Source organism: Sardina pilchardus, chromosome 15 (assembly GCF_963854185.1).
Source record: "Sardina pilchardus chromosome 15, fSarPil1.1, whole genome shotgun sequence".
Classification (NCBI taxonomy): domain Eukaryota; kingdom Metazoa; phylum Chordata; class Actinopteri; order Clupeiformes; family Clupeidae; genus Sardina; species Sardina pilchardus.
The window spans coordinates 27,249,962-27,267,751 of record NC_085008.1 but is presented as its reverse complement, the minus strand read 5'-3'; the positions used below and the strand labels follow the sequence as shown (position 1 = coordinate 27,267,751).

Sequence of the window (17,790 nt, the reverse complement as noted above, 5' to 3'; positions counted from 1 at the left end):
CTCCACTCCTTTCTCCTCCTCTCCTCTCCTCTCCTCTCCTCGCCTCTCCTCTCATCTCCTCTCTCCTCCTCGTGTCTGCTCCCCTTCTCTCCTTACTCCTCTCCTCTCTCCTCCCCTCCACTCCTTTCTCCTCCTCTCGTCTCCTCTCTCCTCCTCTCCTCTCCTCTCTCATCCTCTCTACTCCTCTCCTCTCCTCTCCTCTCCTCTCCTCTCCTCTCCTCTCCTCTCCTCTCCTCTCTCCTCTCCTCTCCTCTCTCCTCCTCGTGTTTGCTCCCCTTCTCTCCTTACTCCTCTCCTCTCTCCTCCTCTCGTCTCCTCTCCTCTCCTCTCCTCTCCTCTCCTCTCCTCTGCTCTCCTCTCCTCTCTCCTCTCCTCTCTCCTCTCCTCTCTCCTCTCCTCTCCTCTCCTCTCTCCTCCTCTCCTCTCGTCTCTCCTCCCCTCCTCTCCCGTCCTCTCCCCGCCCCGCCCTTGCTCTCCTTGTGCTCTGATCCATTGCCCTCCTCTCCGCTTATCTCCTCTCCCTGGTGGTTCATATGACTGTACATTAGGGAAGAGTGACATCTAGATGTAAAGGGTGGAATTGCATGTAGTATGTAGAATGGGGGGTGGGGTGGGGTGGGTCGGGGGTGCATAGAGCTGAAGAACTAGTAGCTTTGCCCTGTTAAAAGCTTCTGTCAGGTTCTGTCCAGGTTAGGAGAATATAAGAGCATTGCAGACTCTTTTTTTCTCCTTAATGTGTTTGTGGTTTGTATGAAAGTGTAATGGTTAGTGTGGGATTAGTGGGGCAAGTCTTTTCCTAAACCATAAATGCCTTATGGGCCACACTTCCATGATCAAATATCTGCTTATAGTAGGAATTATGTGTTTATGTTACCAGTTGATGTAATTGTATGCTACCATGGCGGGAAGGATCATGAAGGATCACGTATCACTAATGACCGTGTATTAAAGTTCACACTTAAACTATTTCAAAATTCCATCACTTCCTCATTCCATAGCTGTGATCTCCTCTCCTCTGCCTACCTTCAGTGTTGTGCTGGGGATCTCGGGCTTACTGATCAAAGTAATGGCCATGAACGCAATTGCAGTTATCATGTCTCTCTCTCTTGTTCTTTGTCTCTTTGTCTTGTTCTCTCTCTCTCTCTCTCTCTCTCTCTCTCTCTCTCTCTCTCTCTCTCTCTCTCTCTCTCTCTCTCTCCGAAGGTTTTTTTTTTTTTCCATTGTTTTTTTCTCCCCTGGATAACGATTTCCTGCATGCCCCCAGAGCCTAACGTCTTTAACCTTTTGGTATTATAATAAGGTGGGATAAATACGGCCTTTGTGTGGCGCACTGGCACCCTGCTCCCTCTCCCAGCGCGATATGTGCTGACCCCCCGAGGAGAAGAGAAGCCCCTTTGTCCCGGCCGGCCCAGAGAAAAGACATTATTTACTGCTGCGCTGCGCTGCTCGGCTCCACTCCGCTCCGCGCCGCTCGGCTCCGCACGGGGACGGGGGCTCCAGGGAACGCAGCCATCACACGCGGAGAGGGAGCGGGAGAGAAGCCGAGAAAAAGCCGTTTGGTGTTGCTGAGAGAGGGAGAGAGAGAGGGAAATGGAGGGAGAGAGAGAGGGAAGTGAGGGGAGGGAGAGAGAGAGAGAGAGAGAGGGAAGTGAGGGAAAGAGAGAGGGAGAGAGGGAGAGAGGGAAGTGAGGGGAGAGAGAGAGAGAGAGAGAGAGGGGGATGTGAGGGAGAGAGAGAGATGTGAGGGAGAGAGAGAGAGAGGGAAGTGAGGGAAAGAGAGAGGGAGAGAGAGAGATGTGAGGGAGAGAGAGAGAGAGAGAGGGAAGTGAGGGAAAGAGAGAGGGAGATGAGCAGAGAAAATGGGAAGGAGAAGGAGAAGGAGAGGGAGAGTGTGAGTGAGAGAGAGTGAGCGTGATTTTCTGTGCGAGACAATTGGCCGTCTGTTGGGCTGGGCTCGTATTATCCTGAGTGTAAAAGCCTGTGTACACTGACTCTGAAACTGTTTGCATTGCTGTCGAGTCAGCCTTGTTGCCGCCTCAGAATGGGGTGTTGCCTCTGTTTCTCTCCCTTTTTGTGTCTGCCCTCTCCAACACTCTGTCTCTCTCCCTCTCCCTCTCCAACACTCTGTCTCTCTCTCTCTCCGTCTCCAACACTGTCTCTCTCTCTCTCTCCCTCTCCAACACTGTCTCTCTCTCTCTCCAACACTCTGTCTCTCTCCCTCTCCAACACTGTCTCTCTCCCTCTCCAGCACTAGTCTCTCTCTCTCTCCCCTTCCCTTCTCCTCCTTCCTAGTATTCTGTTATAACTCTTTCTATCTCTCTCTCTCTGTCTCTCTCCCTTTTTGTGTCTTCTCCTCTCCAACACTATATCTCTCTATCTCACATTCCCTTCTCCTTCTCCCTAGCATTCTGTTATAGCTCGCTCTCTCGCTCTCTCTCTGTCTCTCTGTCTCTCTCCGTCTCTCTCCCTAGCATTCTGTTATCTCTCTTTCTCTCTGCCCCCCCTTTCTCCTTCTCCCTAGCATTGAATGAGCAAGCGAGAGACAGAGAGCTATACCACTCTCTCTCCCTGTACATTTCTCCCTTAACCCATCCATCAGAACTCTTTTTAGTGGGTTGTTGATATTCGCACACGTCCCTCGGTGAGATTATTCAATATGGAACATACAGTTTTTCCTTTGTCAGCGGACCGTGCCCCTGCCGTTCGTTTTCTTGTCAGAGAAGCGCATGTACTGTACAGTGTGCACAAGGCCTCCGTGTACTTTTCACGAGCTGGTTGTGGTTGAATTCAATGAGCAGTCGTTGACACTCTCAACTGTGGCGGCATCACATTATTGCAGGGGGAACAAATGTTTTGGGTGCAGATTGCGGCGCGCTCCGAACATGAGACCCTGGTGCCGTGTGTATTTGTCAATGGCCGCCTTTGTTTGGGCACAGTGGCGCCTGTGTTGGTGCTGTTTTTTTCGCCTTATGATGATTTATGCGGCCTCTGTCCCATTCATTCAACCACAAGTCCCCCTCTCTTTCTGTCCTCATGTTACTGAGCATCCTTCAAAGCTTTCATCTGCATGCAAAGCCCCACGCACAAACAAAAGCTATGTATTAGAAGAGGCAAAATGCTCCCTAAACTAACCAAACTAACTCTATATTTATATTCAAGCTCAGTGTGTGTGGCAAACTGTTTGTTTATCAGCAGAAGCCATGTATGGTCACGCCGTGCTACGCGCTGCATATATATACCTGCTTTATTGACCTTTGCCAATCACATCCCTGCTATATGGGGTCATCATGTGTTCTCATTATGTGTCATTTTGTCATTACACAGATGTTAAGCAGTTTTAGCACTGACTGACTGTCAATCAATACTGGTCCACTGAACGCTATTTGAATTTCTATGAGCTGTATTTAGGTTCTCTCTGAGATCAGTCCAGGCTCAGTATACCTCCACCACATTTTTGCTTTGTTTCTGATACACCTCTGTAGTAATTAGTAATAGTAAGATTGATTCACTTGCACCCTTAAAACTCTCTTTTTTGTATTATTGATGTGTGTTCTATGTAACTCAGGCTACCAAGAGATGCCATTGTGCTGTAGAATGCTGACATTGGGTTCTATTGAGCTGTGTTCTGTGTTCTGTGTTCTGTTCCCTGTTCCTGCTGCAGTAACTACTCCAGCGAGGGCTCCCAGACCAGCCCCTACGGGCCCCACAGTCAGGCGGCCACTGTGGTGGCGTCTGCAGCGGAGGCTGCGTCAGCCACGGCCGGAGCAGGAGCTGCCCCGGCGGCCCCCGCCTCTTCCTCCTCCTCCTCCTCCTCGTCCTCCCCTCCCACGGCGGGCTCGGCCTTCTGCCCGGTGCTGCCCTCACGGCACATTGTGGAGCGGCAGCCGCGCATGCTCCACTTCCGGGTGGATTACCGGCAACGCACGGTGGAGGTGGTGCTCGAGGACGCCAGTGCAGTGGGTGAGGAGAGCACACAATGCGCGCACACACACACACACACACACACACATATATAAACACACACGTACCTTAATGACACACACACACACACACATAAAAACACACACGTACCTTAATGACACACACACACACATACGTACCTTAATGACACACACACCCAAAAACACACACGTACCTTAATGACTCACACACACACACGCACACACAATCGCACACATATGCCTTTAAGCACACACACACACACACACACACACACACACACACACTGTACGTAAACTCGGACATGCATGCACACAGTCACGCATAAATTTGCACAGGACACATGCACATTACACATAGACAGGACACAAGCACAATGTACTATAAACACATACATACACTTGGAAGCTAATAAATGCACACATACATGTACAGTACATGCAAAAATATGTTCAGCTCTATCAAGGACACACACACTCCCTCACACACACACACGCACGTACGTAAGCGCACATGTGCTAACACACAAGCACATTCAGCCCCTTCTCTCACTCGGTCAGCCTCTCACAATGTGCTAGTCTGTGGGAGAGGATTGTTTCCCGCGTGGCCCTCTGACAGTTGACAGGTTGAATCCTGGGCCATGTAGCCGCAGGAGTCCAACCACGATGTGTGAATCCGACGTGCCAAGCCTTCTTAGCCATGGCGAGGGTTGGGTTGGCACCCTGATTTGCAGTCGTACGAAAGTTCATGGGTAAACCCCAGAAAAATAGCCTAATATTTGTCTGATTGAGATGAATGTCATGAATAGAAAGTGTCTGTATTTGTGCAAGCAGGCTGATTTGATACAGATAAAGCCTAATACATTGTACAATATCTGCATAGCGAGATGTTTTCATCTGATTTCCAGGGAATAGGTGTGTCTAAGTACACACAGTACCACGTACAGCCTGTTTATTTCAGTGATGTGAAATCTATCTTATTTTTTTCGTCATCACCCCGCCAGTGAATCTCGATGTGTGGTTTTATTTCTTGAAAACAGTAGAGATCATTTCCTGTCAGTGGTAGTCGTGTGAATGACACGGTGGTCACGTTCCCGTGGATACGGCTGCCAAGCTCTGTGATGGCTTGAGCACCGCGGAGCTGTCGAGGACCCTGATCTGAGCGTTCGACAGCGCTGCGCTCTATCGGGCTTCTGAGAACTGGCTAGCAATTGTGGTGTTGTTTTGGTTGGCCCTGACAATTCTAGGTAGGTAGGCAGGCAGTGGGAAGCCACAGCAGAAAGTGTGTGCACGTTCCTCCACAGCTCTCTATGAAGAGACTCATCCAGCGCTGTGCTCGAGGCAGTGTGTGAACGGACTAGAATGAGGTGCTGCTGGTTTGAAGTATTGTGCGACATAAGATTCTCAAATAAGATGTTGAAAACCGAAAAGATTTCTGGTCAAATTCACCAGCCACTTAATATTGAATTATTACTTTGTGTAATAATTCTACCAGCTACTTCCGTATTTTGCCAGCAGTTCGGCTGGTGGTAGCTGATGGCTGTTGTTAATTACTATCCCAAGGATGCCTCTCTCCTTTGTATTGAAGCATATACATACAATTTAAATATACCCAATCAGTTGTGTTTGTCTTTTAATGAAGTTTCCTCCCTTTGCTTAACATGTAGTTTAGACCTTGTTTAGCATTTGCCATTTGGGCACAAGTGGTTATGTGCATCACCTGCAGAGGTTCCAGTGCTGCGTGAGTGTTGGAGTTACTCAGAAGTGTTTATCTGGTCGGATTACGACGCCCACAGATAACTGTGGTCGTCCTCACCCAGTTTGAACCTCAGCATGCTGAGTTTCTAAGAATCTGAACTGAAACAGAGTCCAGTTATGCTTAGTGAAGGAAAGAGTGATCATAAACAGTGCAACCAGAACGTTTTCAGAAGTTCCACAGCAAATCCACATCTTCTTATGTTAAAAATTCATCTTCAAATGGATTCAATTCATTTTGTTTTTCATCCATCTGCACACAATGCTCATATACTCCACAAAAAAAGGTGGCTATGCAGTGTTGTGTAAATGTCTTAAAAATAAAAGACTGAAATATCTCATTTACATGGAAAAGGGGGAAGAGGGGAATATTGTAATAAATATTATAATATATATAAGTATTATAATATTTAGATCATAAGGGCCTGATTTTTGGAAGGATTATATTATTATTAAACTAAACTATTATTATTATTATTGCTGTTATTGTGGTTATGTCCTCACAGCGTTTTCCTGTTTTGAGGTGGTTAATATGGGCGAAAAGTCCCCAAATTTAGCTCACACATCAGGTGTCACACAAAGCAGTTATGTGCAAGAGTTTGGCCCCGGGCTTGTCCCAGGGACTTGCTAGTGCCTCCTTAGGTTACTGATCCCGTGGTTGGCGTATACAGTATTTTCAGCTACACATGTAAAATTGAATAGGTGTGTATATGTCATAAATTAATTACATGGAAGCCTATCTTTGTACCGTACATACAGTATTTGTGGTGTAGCATCACCTATTGACTACCATCAGTGTAAAACATCATACCCAACAGAAACTGAGTTAGTGCTTCCAATGTATAAAACATGGAAAAACAGAGAAGGTAAGGTAACCAAGGACCCAATGAGTTAGGAAGTCCTTTATGAAGATGAGAGAAGCTTACAGAGGGACGAAATGTGGAACATTTGAAAGGGTTTGAAAACGTTCCCGTTGCACTATACGTGTTGATCACTGGTTTTCTCGCACAATTTTAGCAAGGGCGTGTGCGCTTTCATGTCATAGATTTTTATTTGTGTACATTTTGCTTGTGTGTTTATGACTGAAGGTCACTATTTCACTGCAAGCCCATTGCCCTTGGCTTAACCTGCAATACCAAAACATATTTCACACATTCAGATGCAGCATTATCACATCTGCTAAATATACTCAGCCCCCCTCTCAACCAGTTAATAATGTTCATGAAACAACAAGGAAGTAAATCCTCAGTGATTCAATCTGAGTAAATGTCACTGGGCTTGTAAATCCCCTACCGCCATCTTCTGTTGAAACATTAAACTTCTAGTATGGAGGTGGAGGACATCGCATCTGTTTTTGTGGTTGTTAAAGGTTTGAGATTCAAACAAATAGATTCTTGTTTTGATCAAGTTGATGAAGGTTTAAGCAACTAATATATTAATATTATATATTAATAATAATAAAAGAACACCTACTGCTGGCGAGTGGATTTCTGGTGTTTCATGTAAGTATTAATCTTGTGTCCGCTTCTGTGTCTGCAGGTGAAATCAAACAGATCCTTGAGACAGAGCTCCAGGTTCCCATGGCCAAAATGCAGCTGAAGGGCTGGAAGAGTGGAGAAGTGTCTGACAGCGTGAGTACAGCAGGCAGCGTCCAGCCCTGGGGATCTTAAAGTCAAGTCAAGTCAAGTTTATTTATATAGCACATTTCATACACAGAGGTCATTTGATGTGCTTTACATAAACAAAAAACAAACAGTTATAGCAGATAAAAGCATAGATGGGCAAAGAGTAATAGTAGTAGTAGTAGTAGTAGTAGTAATAATAATAATAATAATAATAATAATAATAATAATAATAATAATAATAATAAAAAGATCAATAAAGACATTTACATTCATTCATTTAGCTGATGCTGAGCGACTTTCAAGTGAGGAAGAACATTCAAGCTACAGACTACAGTCTAGTAGAAGACTTCGGGTGACTTAGTCAAAATTACCAAAGGAAGTATTTCTCAGTGTGTAAACATGGATGCTAGCGTGTCACAATGCGGATTAAGAGTTAAGATGATACATAGGTTAATGCAGAACAGTAGATATCATTTGAAAAAGAACAATATGGAATGTTTCCACAAAAGCATTCACTGCAAAGGAAAAGGAAAAAATGTATTCGCCTCACTGAGTGTGTAAACATGGATGCTCGTGTGTCACGGTGGGCTAGGCCCTCTGATTATGACAGCTGGATTAAGTGTTAAGGGTCAACACATGGGTCCACGCTGAGATAACAGCACAGAGATAAGAGTGGCGACACTCCCATATGAGACTGGAGTGAGTTACTAGATCACGCCCTCCTGCATCCACAAATGCATCCCACCCTCCTGCGATACAGCCAGTGTCGCAACTCTCTTTCTATGGCTCTGGGTCAACTGTTTGACCAGTGTTGCTAGGCAACCACACAACCAGTTCCATTTATTCTGATTGGATGATCGTGATCGTTTGCCTACTGATGATTGAAGTTCTACAGAAAATAAATTGTTGCCCATGCCCAATATTAATGGGGTGCATTCCAGAACCACAATAAGGAGGAACATTGGAGAAACATTGCTCAAAAGTTGCCCTATGTGTCATCAGCTTTACAGTTACAAACTAGAAAAGCATGCAGAGGGCGCAGACCTCCGCCAAGCGACAGCATTCACTGATTCTGGTGAAAGTTTGATATTGGAGCTCAACAGCCTATCATATTACACCTCTGCCTTTTTTGGCCTGAAGTAACATGCTGATTGGCTGGGGTAGTGTTTAGAGGATGGTTTGTTTCCAAACACTGGCTTCCAAACACTGGAGTTTGTTTTTGTGTTGTTCACAGAATGGGCAGCTATGTAACAGCAATGCAAGTTGCTGAATTTAGGAGTGGGGATTAGAGGTGTGGGGACTCCCCTTTAAAGATGTCCGGCAAGCAGCTGTGTATAGGATGCTGCTTCTGACCGTCTGACTGTTTTAATTCTGATCCAGTTCTGATTCAGTACATCCATTTTGGGAGAGGATTTGACTCTAGATTAGATGACTCGCTTGGGACTTACCTAGACCCAGTGTCTCTCCAGATATTCTTCCCTCCTCAGTTGATGTTTGGCTATGAAGTGACTTTGAGTGTCTTTGAATGCCTTTTTGTTTAGTTGTGTGAGTGTGAGTGACTTTTCCTCTGTCGCCCTGCCACCTCTCTCCCCCCGCCCTGGCAGACTGTGCTGCGGAGTTTACATTTGCCCAAGAACAACAGCCTGTACGTCCTGACCCCTGACATCACCCCCTCTGCCAGCACCAGCCAGAACAGGTGAGAGTGGACACACAGACACACACAGACACACACAGACACACACAGACACACACAGACACACACAGACACACACAGACACACACAGACACACACAGACACACACAGACACACACAGACACACAGACACACAGACACACAGACACACAGACACACAGACACACAGGGTTTCCTGATCCCACCCCATCTCTCTCTCTCTCTCTCTCTCTCTCTCTCTCTCTCTCTCTCTCTCTCTCTCTCTCTCTCTCTCTCTCTCTCCTACTCGCACACTCCACATGCAAACTCCTCAGTGTGGAGGAGTTTGCACCACCCTCAAAGTCCACATCTGTCTCCATACAAGTATACACACACACACACACACACACACACACACACACACACACACACACACACACACACACACACACACACACACACACACACACACACACACACACACACACACACACACACACACACACACACACACACACATCCCTCCGAATGTCTTCTGGATGTAAACACATTTTCAGGCTTCTGCATCAATCTGTAGAGGGCAGCAAAGCTACGGAATGCAACTGTGATGACAAGTGATGACAATGCAACATCCCCTCCTGTTTCGTTTATGTGCCCATTTGTGAGCCGTCATTGTTGACTTGCCACCCATAAGTAACGGTGTCTCCATGCTTGTCTTGGTCCAGTCCTGTTGAGGGGTACGGTCACAAATATGTGATTAGAATGTTCGGGGAACTGAGAGTTCCGCATTATGATGAGACAATTACCCTCCGAGATTTTCCCCACAGACTGTATACAGAACACTGAAACTATAGATTGTTTGCATTGAATTCTAGAAGGAACTTGGAAAATTATTCACTCTTCAACAGGTTAAGTGTACATCCAGTTTTTCGCTCACTGTCCATCACTTGACATTTGTCACTTCCAAAGTTGAAATGATTTTAACTTTGTTGTTTCCACGACATTTCGTTGCTGTAATCACCGAATTGACTGTAATCGTTGAATTACATGAACATTGCATGGTCTTTAGCTGCTGCAAGCGTCTACAAGTGCTACAAACATTGCAAGGTCTTTAGCTGCTCTCAGTCTGAATGGGGCTTTAGTCTTGTGATGGCCTTTCAAAGGCCCTGGGCCGAGCCTGGTCATCCCCATGGCGACTTGTTAACAAAACCACCATGTGTGCATGCATACACTGGGTCAGTCATGTCCGCAACATCATCCAGCACAGCGGGGTTTTGTCTGTCCATCAGATGGCATCTGTTAGATGGGAAGAGCGTGCTGTGATAGTAGTTTGTGGAGTGAACACCAGGTGGCGCCATATATCTACTTATGGAACTGCAAACTGCCAGTTTTGTGACTGCATGCACTTGGAGGACTACTGGATGATTATCTGCCATGTTAGAGACCCAGTCATGGCATTTATTGACGGCAGTGAAGTTTGACAAGAAGATTTATTTATGTATGGCACCATGTGGTCTATCAAATGTTCTCCAGACTGACTGTTTTTATCGTCCACAGTCGGCTGTCATATCTTGCACATTTTTTCATTCTTTAATGGTTTCTTTTTTGGTATTTGTTTGTGTGTGTGTGTGGCTGTAGGCTATTTACACTTGGTCTGCCATCAAACAATTGTGAAATCAAGACATTAATTCTTACTTAATGCCAAAAGTAACTGGACCAGTTATCAGGCCAGACAGGTGTGTGTGTGTGTGTGTGTGTGTGTGTGTGTGTGTGTGTGCGTGCCTGTGTGCGCCTGTGCATGTCTATGTGTGTGTGTGTGTTTTCACCTTTTTCTGTCTTCCCATGTGCCACAGAGTAAGTGAGAGTGTGTATGTGTCCATTTTGTGTGTATATTTGTTTGGGTGAACAGTTTAGAAAGTGTTTGTGTCCATGTTGTTTGTGTGTGTGTGTGTGCACGCACACCCGCGCTACTGGCTTGTGTAATTATCGGTGTTGATTAGGGCAGCAGTGTAAGCCAGCGGGGGGTGTGCATGTGTGTGTATGTGTGTGTGTCTGTAAATGACTGTCATGATGGTGGGCCTGTATGGACACACTGCACCTTGAGGTGTGAAGGAGCCAGAGAGAAGTTAACACACCAGGGGACGCTTCACTCTCCTCTGTGACTTTAATCACTCTCTCTCTCTCTCTCTCTCTCTCTCTCAATTCAATTCAATTCAATTCAAATAGGTTTATTGGCATGAATGTAACATTTTACAATATCGCCAAAGCACTCAATACAATAGTTATACGGATAATAAAAAAAATAATGAAAATACAGATAATAATGATAGTAATAATGATAATGATAATAATGATAATAGTAATGATGTAATATCAGGCTGAATATTTTTTATATATATAATATTAATAATAATAATTAAAAAAAACACAAAGTCAAATTAAAAGTAAAAAAAAAAACAAAAGCCTGTGAATTGCTATGTTATTGATCATGTGACATGGGCTGTTTTCTGAGGATGTGGCAGGAATGGATATATTCGGCAGCTAGGTGTACACAGCTGTCAACTTCCCCCAGGAGGAATAATAGTTTTTTTTTCATCGCTTATGATAAGAAATTCGGGACAGATGTCTCCGAATTTACTAAAGTATTCTTCCCTAGTAATTTTGTATCTTTTGCATTCGGTGAGAAAATGCTGCTCATTTTCAACTTTATTCTCACAATGGGCGCACATTCTTTTATCGGGGGCCAGCCAGGTTTGCCTGTGTCGCCCTTTTTCGATTGCAAGGCTATGGTCGCTGAGCCTGTACCTTGTCAATAGCTTTCTGTGTTTATAATTTGACATTTTAGTTAAATATGGTGCCAATTTATAATCAGATTTCATTAATTCATACACTTTGAGTTTACTTACTTGTTTAATTTGATCTTTCCAATTGGTAATGTAATTTTCTTGCATTTTTGTTTCTAATTGTTTTAATTTTGAAGTGATGGTTGAATCAATGTTGGTTAGGCCATGTTTTTCAAATAGGTCATCTAAGGGGTTCTTCTCAGAATTTCCATCCCTCCACTGGGCAGCAGTATGGTGGTATATGTCTGGTTCACTGTGTTTCAGGTGATGCCAAAATTTAGCTGATCTTTTTTGAATATTAATCTCTCTCTCTCTCTTTCTCTCTCTTTCTCTCTCTCTCTCTCTCTCTCTCCCTTTCTCCTCTCTCTCTCTCTCTCTCTCTCTCTCTCTCTCTCTCTCTCTCTCTCTCTCTCTCTCTCTCTCTCCATCTTCCTTTAATCACTTTAGCACCCTCCTCTTCTCCCTCATCCTCCCTGACCTGTTGCCACTGTTTTGAACAGTCAGGTGTTGCTTTGTCTTCGCCACGTTATTTATCTATTTATTCATTTATCTATCGTATTGTATTTCCTGCATTGCATTCACTGACTGCTGATTAGATGAAGAGGAAAGGTGCTGTGATATTTATTGGGCTGCTGTTTTTGAACAGCTGCACCTCAGCAGCAGGGGTCGTGTAACCTCACCTTTTCTCCACGCGCTCATGTCAGCTATGGCGACACACTTTTTAAGTCATTATCTCTTTCACTCCCTCGCTCAGAGTTCTCTCACTTCCTCCTCCGTCCCCAGCCGAGCTAAGTCCCCTCATTAGTTCCCTGGGGATCCCGCGCTTCTGTTTGCACTTAATGGGTCCGCCGACCTGGTTAGGTGGCTCGTGGGGACCCAATTGGACAGGTGAGGGTGACCGCTGGGCGGAACTTTCACACCTGGGCGACTGGCGAGAGAGACGGATGATTAGGAGAGAGGGAGAGGGCCTCTCCGACTCCCGTTTGTGGTTAAAAAATAACCTCCGTTCGGAGTTGGAGGACATGCAGAGCTGCTACCGTGCTGCGCCTGTCAACCCAAACTGCTGCTCTTGTTCAGACGCCCTGCAAGCTTTCCCCAAAGCACAGCTGCAGTGATGCCCCACTGGAACACAGAGCCCAGCATCCCCTCGTCACACACACGGCTGTCTCTTGAAACGCTATCATTCCTAGAGACCGAGACAAATGGGGAGAATGACAAGCTGAGAAAGCAAGAAAGAAAGAGAAAACATAGAATGTGAGAAAGGCAAGAGAGAGTGAGTGTGTGTGTGTGTGTGTGTGTGTGTGTGTGTGTGTGTGTGTGTCCGGCCGGCCGTGTCCATGTCCGACCTGTACACAGTGTGTGCAGCAGAGGTGTTAGGCATTGAGTCTAGTGTGAGTGAAATGGCACTGAATTGAATGTTCCTCACTGTGGCAGGGTGAGACGGAGTGAGTAGCCATTGACTGGAGGGTAAGGGACTGCTGTGTGTGAGCGCTCAAAGGGTTCAGCACAGTAAGCACTCGGTCCTAGGAATAAAGGGATATCAATCTGCTAAAGATGTGGCCTAATTGGCATGATTTATCCTGCTGAAGTTAAGCAAGCAAGGACATAGAAATGTTTTTTGTAATGGGGTGTTTTTTTTTTTTTAACTATCCGTAATTTCCTGCCTATTATCCGATATTCATACATTGATTTTTCAGCTATTAGTCATACATATTGGGGATGCATCCATTGGACTACTGGGCGCTATGGTTAATACAAGGATGCAATCAATACACAGCTTTGTTATTTAAGTTGAATAAACAGTATTGTGCGGTTTATTTAGGATCTGGCTATTATGTCGGAAATTACTATGTTTCGTACATTTCTATGGTGCACCTGTGATTGAATGAAAGTTAAGTGAAATAGGCTATTTATAATTAACACCAGGTACTGAACAAAGTAGTTGGCTGTCGACAGTGATTTCAAATGAGACTTAATTGGCACATTATTAACAACATTATTATTATAATGCGCTTATAAAACTGGATTGAAATATTGAAAACCAGAACTAGCTCTGACAGTGGAAAAATCACAAGAAAATGTAGATCTGTAGATCTGGTTAGGTAAAAGCACTTTTGATTTTAGTTGTGATGTCTTAGTTAGATTAGTTAATCCTGTACTGTACCCTACCCCCCCAAATACCCATTTCTATGACTGGGTGGGCTGCATTTGTATAAATCAAAAGGCAAGTAGGAAAATAATGTGTTATGCTTGTTTTGTTGCAATGTGCGAGTATGCACTGGCATCTGGCCATCTTATACTCGTTGCTGTTCTGTTCACTCTTGGAGTGCTCCCCTCTCCATCACTGCTGGATTACGCTGCTCTCGCATAATTGGGACCTACATAGGTGTGTGTGTGTGTGTGTGTGAGGAGGGGGGGGGGGGGGAGAGAACTTAACAAATAAAAGCGACTGTTGGCAATTACAGCAAAGCATATCTGCACACCTAACGCAAACAGACCAAATCAAATACCTCTCCCCGTCCCCGTCCCCCTCCCCACCACACACACACACACACACACACACACACACACACACACACACTCATCCCACGTCCTGCACACCAGCTCATTTAAATCCTCTGTTTGATTAGAAAATAAATTGGGCAGCTTGCAGTGGAGTCGAGAGAGTAGAGCCCTCCCACCAGGTAGTTAGAGCAATCCACTCACGAGTCCGAGCTTAGCTTCCTTTCTCTGCCCCCCCCCCCCCCCAACCACACACACACACACACACACTCTCTCTCTCACTCTTTTTATTTCTCTCTCTCTCAAGGTACTGTTGACTGATTGTCTACACAACGAGGTATCCAAGAGCCTTAATCCGCAGCATAAATAATTAAGGCCGAGGAATTATTCAGTATGAATCATCATCTTTTTCTGTTTCATCCCGCGGAGATGTGTTTGTTTAAGGTTCCTTTCATTTCCAAACCCAAACGAGTGTGTGGGGGAAAGATTCATTTCAGGCTTGCAGCTGTGCGCTCAGAGAGGCTGATCTTGCATATGATCAGCTCCCAGAGCTGAAGTGTGTGTGGGTGGGTGGGGAGCGATCCAAATGAGATATTATCACCTATGATTGACAGCCATCAGATAATCCCATTGTGAGGTGACCTGATTTATATCCAGTACATTTAGGAGATTAATAGTTTGTGGTGAACTGATCAAATATGTCTGGTTTGGTGGAGAAGGACAGTTGTTGAGGTGCCAGCCCCCAACAACACACACACACACTTATTTTGTTTTTACAAAAATCCCACAGGAAGATTACTCTTTTTACAGGTGCGGAACATTTCACTTCAGTTTTGATTTCATTTCACGCAAGAACGCAAGAACACAAGAACATTCATTACACATGTCTCATGGTGCTTTACAGAGTGTTAAATGTTCCGAGAGAGCCCATGAGTAACGGGGGCGGGGGGACTCCCTAGAAATTGGAGATACATAGAGGAAGAAATTTGGGACATAGAATTAGTCTATTTACAATTGAAGCAAAATCCTTAAAATGCATCAAAATCATATTCTGGACTTCTGTTGAAGTTGTAGACATTCCTTCTGTTGTGAAACTAGCTTGTGGTGTGTAGCCCCTGTGGCTGTGAGGCTCGTGCTGTTGGTTCAGGAGCCCAGTGAAGGCCTGTGGAGCCCGGATCAGTAGAATGGACTGGTGCAGGTCTGTGCTTCTGTCTGTTCTGTGTGGGAGACGCCATGCAGTAGGGTAAAGTGGCGCTGGCGCTGGCGCTGGTGGTGGTGGTGGTGGTGGTGGTGGTGGTGGTGGTGGTGGTGGGGAGGCTTATCTCACAACCCCACCAATCTGTTGAGTCGGCTCGCAGCGCCTCCGCCACTGATTATTTTCTGCGTCTCAGAAGAGCGCTGACATTTTTGTCTGGGGCGCCTTGAGGGGTGTGGAGGCTCGGGAGTCGACAAGGGCGCAAGCAGGCCAGGCCAGGTGACGAGCCCACACACTCACACACACGCACACACGCTCACAGACACACACGCACGCACACAACACCTCCTAAAGCCTCACAGCTGGAGACGACAGCTTTTCATGTGCGGTGGAAATAAAAATAGCACTTCATCCCATGTTCAGCATCCTGGGCACGTCTGAAAACTTCTCTCCTCTTGTGTACTCCTGTTCACGTCCACTGTTGTGTTCTAGGCCTGATTGATTTAGCGAACATGCAGAATTGCGTTTTTTTTACAACAATTTGATGTTCGATAGAGTTTTTGAAAGGCAAACTTCTGTCCAGTATTCACTATAAAACACATGAATAATTTACGTATAATAAACATCATCTGCTAAATCATATAACCAATAACCATTGAAATTGACTGAAATAGTCGCAAATAATCATAATTAATTTCAGCTAATGTGATTTGCTAATAGCGTTTAGATTAGATTTCAATTAAAAACCCTATTAATCTGTAAGACCGTTTGTGTAGTGTGTACTGTAGACATATTATTAATGTTGTTTATTCTCACAAGCTTTTTGAATAAATTGCGCTAAATTAGTAATGGAATTCTAGAATGGAATCAAAGTATGTTTTGGTTGCATTTGTGTTGTTATAAAATCTCCAGCTCGCTGCTTCTTTTCTCATCTCATCTCATCACATAATTAGAAGCGACTTTCAGTTGTTTATTTAGTCTTGTTGTTTTTCTGTTAATTGTATCTTTTATGGAGGAGACCACCACTGCAACAAGTAATCTAATCAACACCAGCTCTCCTCTGGTACTACCCTTAATCATCAAAAGTGTGCAAATTGGGTAGTGTATGAAATTAACTTTTTGGATTAAATAGGTACACTAACAGTCATTTGCATGCGGTTGTGGTGGTAGTGTTCCGGGCATGCTTCTGCAAAGACTGTTATTCACGACTCAAAAAACACACATGCACATCGCTAATGACCTATTTTTGGCGTGCGTTCAGCTAGCGTGTAGCTGTGAGAATAGCGTCCGCTCTCCCCTGGTGAAGGCAAAACTCACGAGTCCGTCAGCGAACTGCTAATCACTTATGAGGAAAGGAAAGGAAAGAAAGCACAATGGGTAGGAAATTGAATAATTCTTGAGTATATTTCGGCGCCCTTACAGTATAAACAAATCATCTCGGTCCAATGCTTGGCCAGTGGTCCATGTTGGTGTTTATACTATGACAACGAAGACAGATGTGTTTAAACATGGAGCGTTGTGAAACAAGTGGTCACGTAATTATATCCATTTATACATGTTTGTTGTTGAAATCATTACTTTCCCCTCGCGGTCTCCCCCGTACTGCTGTGCGTCTAGGTCTAGGAGGAATGCAATTCTGTCACACTGATTGTTGTGAGAAGTTGGATTCCCAGGAGATGGATAGAACATTGTCTTGATAGATTTGCGGTTGCCATGACACTAACTGCTACAGTCAATTCCTGTGTTTTAGCTGCCTTGTGCATAAGCCGCAGGACAGTGTTCTATGGAAGTTCAAAGAAACGAAGCCATATCGATACCATATTAACGGCCTCAGCTGTGTATTAATCTCACAGCTGAAGACATTTTGCTAAATCAATGTATAAGTCGCGGCTAATAGTTGGGAAATTGCGGCATTTGTCCTTTTTTCTAATGAAATGATGTGAATTCTGCTTGAGAAAGGCATGTGTGTTGGGTCAAACTGGTGTATGAATGAGCGGGTGTGAGAGCCCAGGGATGGGGATCCTTGTTTGCAACATTTGCTCAGTGCTCTTCCCTTGCACTGGGAAACAGTGTGCTGCTGCCCTGCCTGCTCCACTGAGGTGCCAGCACAGATATGAATATGGACGCCAGCCTCGTCACTAAAGCTCCACTTGGCTCTCCTGACTGAGCACTCCTCTTCACCTCTCAGTGTCCCATCACATATGCAACGCACACACACACACACACACACACACAAAGTGCTCTCTTCCGCTCAGGCACACATAGAAGAGCACACAATGGG

The 17,790-nt window shown here is 45.0% G+C and overlaps 1 protein-coding gene across 2 annotated transcripts in view; it reads left to right on the top strand.

The window, feature by feature from the left end:
• The window catches only part of faf1 (Fas (TNFRSF6) associated factor 1), an 85,583-nt gene that overhangs the window by 12,247 nt on the left and 55,546 nt on the right, over positions 1–17,790 (top strand). For both annotated transcript variants that reach the window (XM_062555663.1, XM_062555662.1), the window contains exons 4-6: positions 3,662–3,960; positions 7,233–7,324; positions 8,923–9,014. In XM_062555663.1, the coding sequence (XP_062411647.1) occupies positions 3,662–3,960; positions 7,233–7,324; positions 8,923–9,014 (483 nt within the window). The remainder of the gene's footprint in view (positions 1–3,661; positions 3,961–7,232; positions 7,325–8,922; positions 9,015–17,790) is intronic.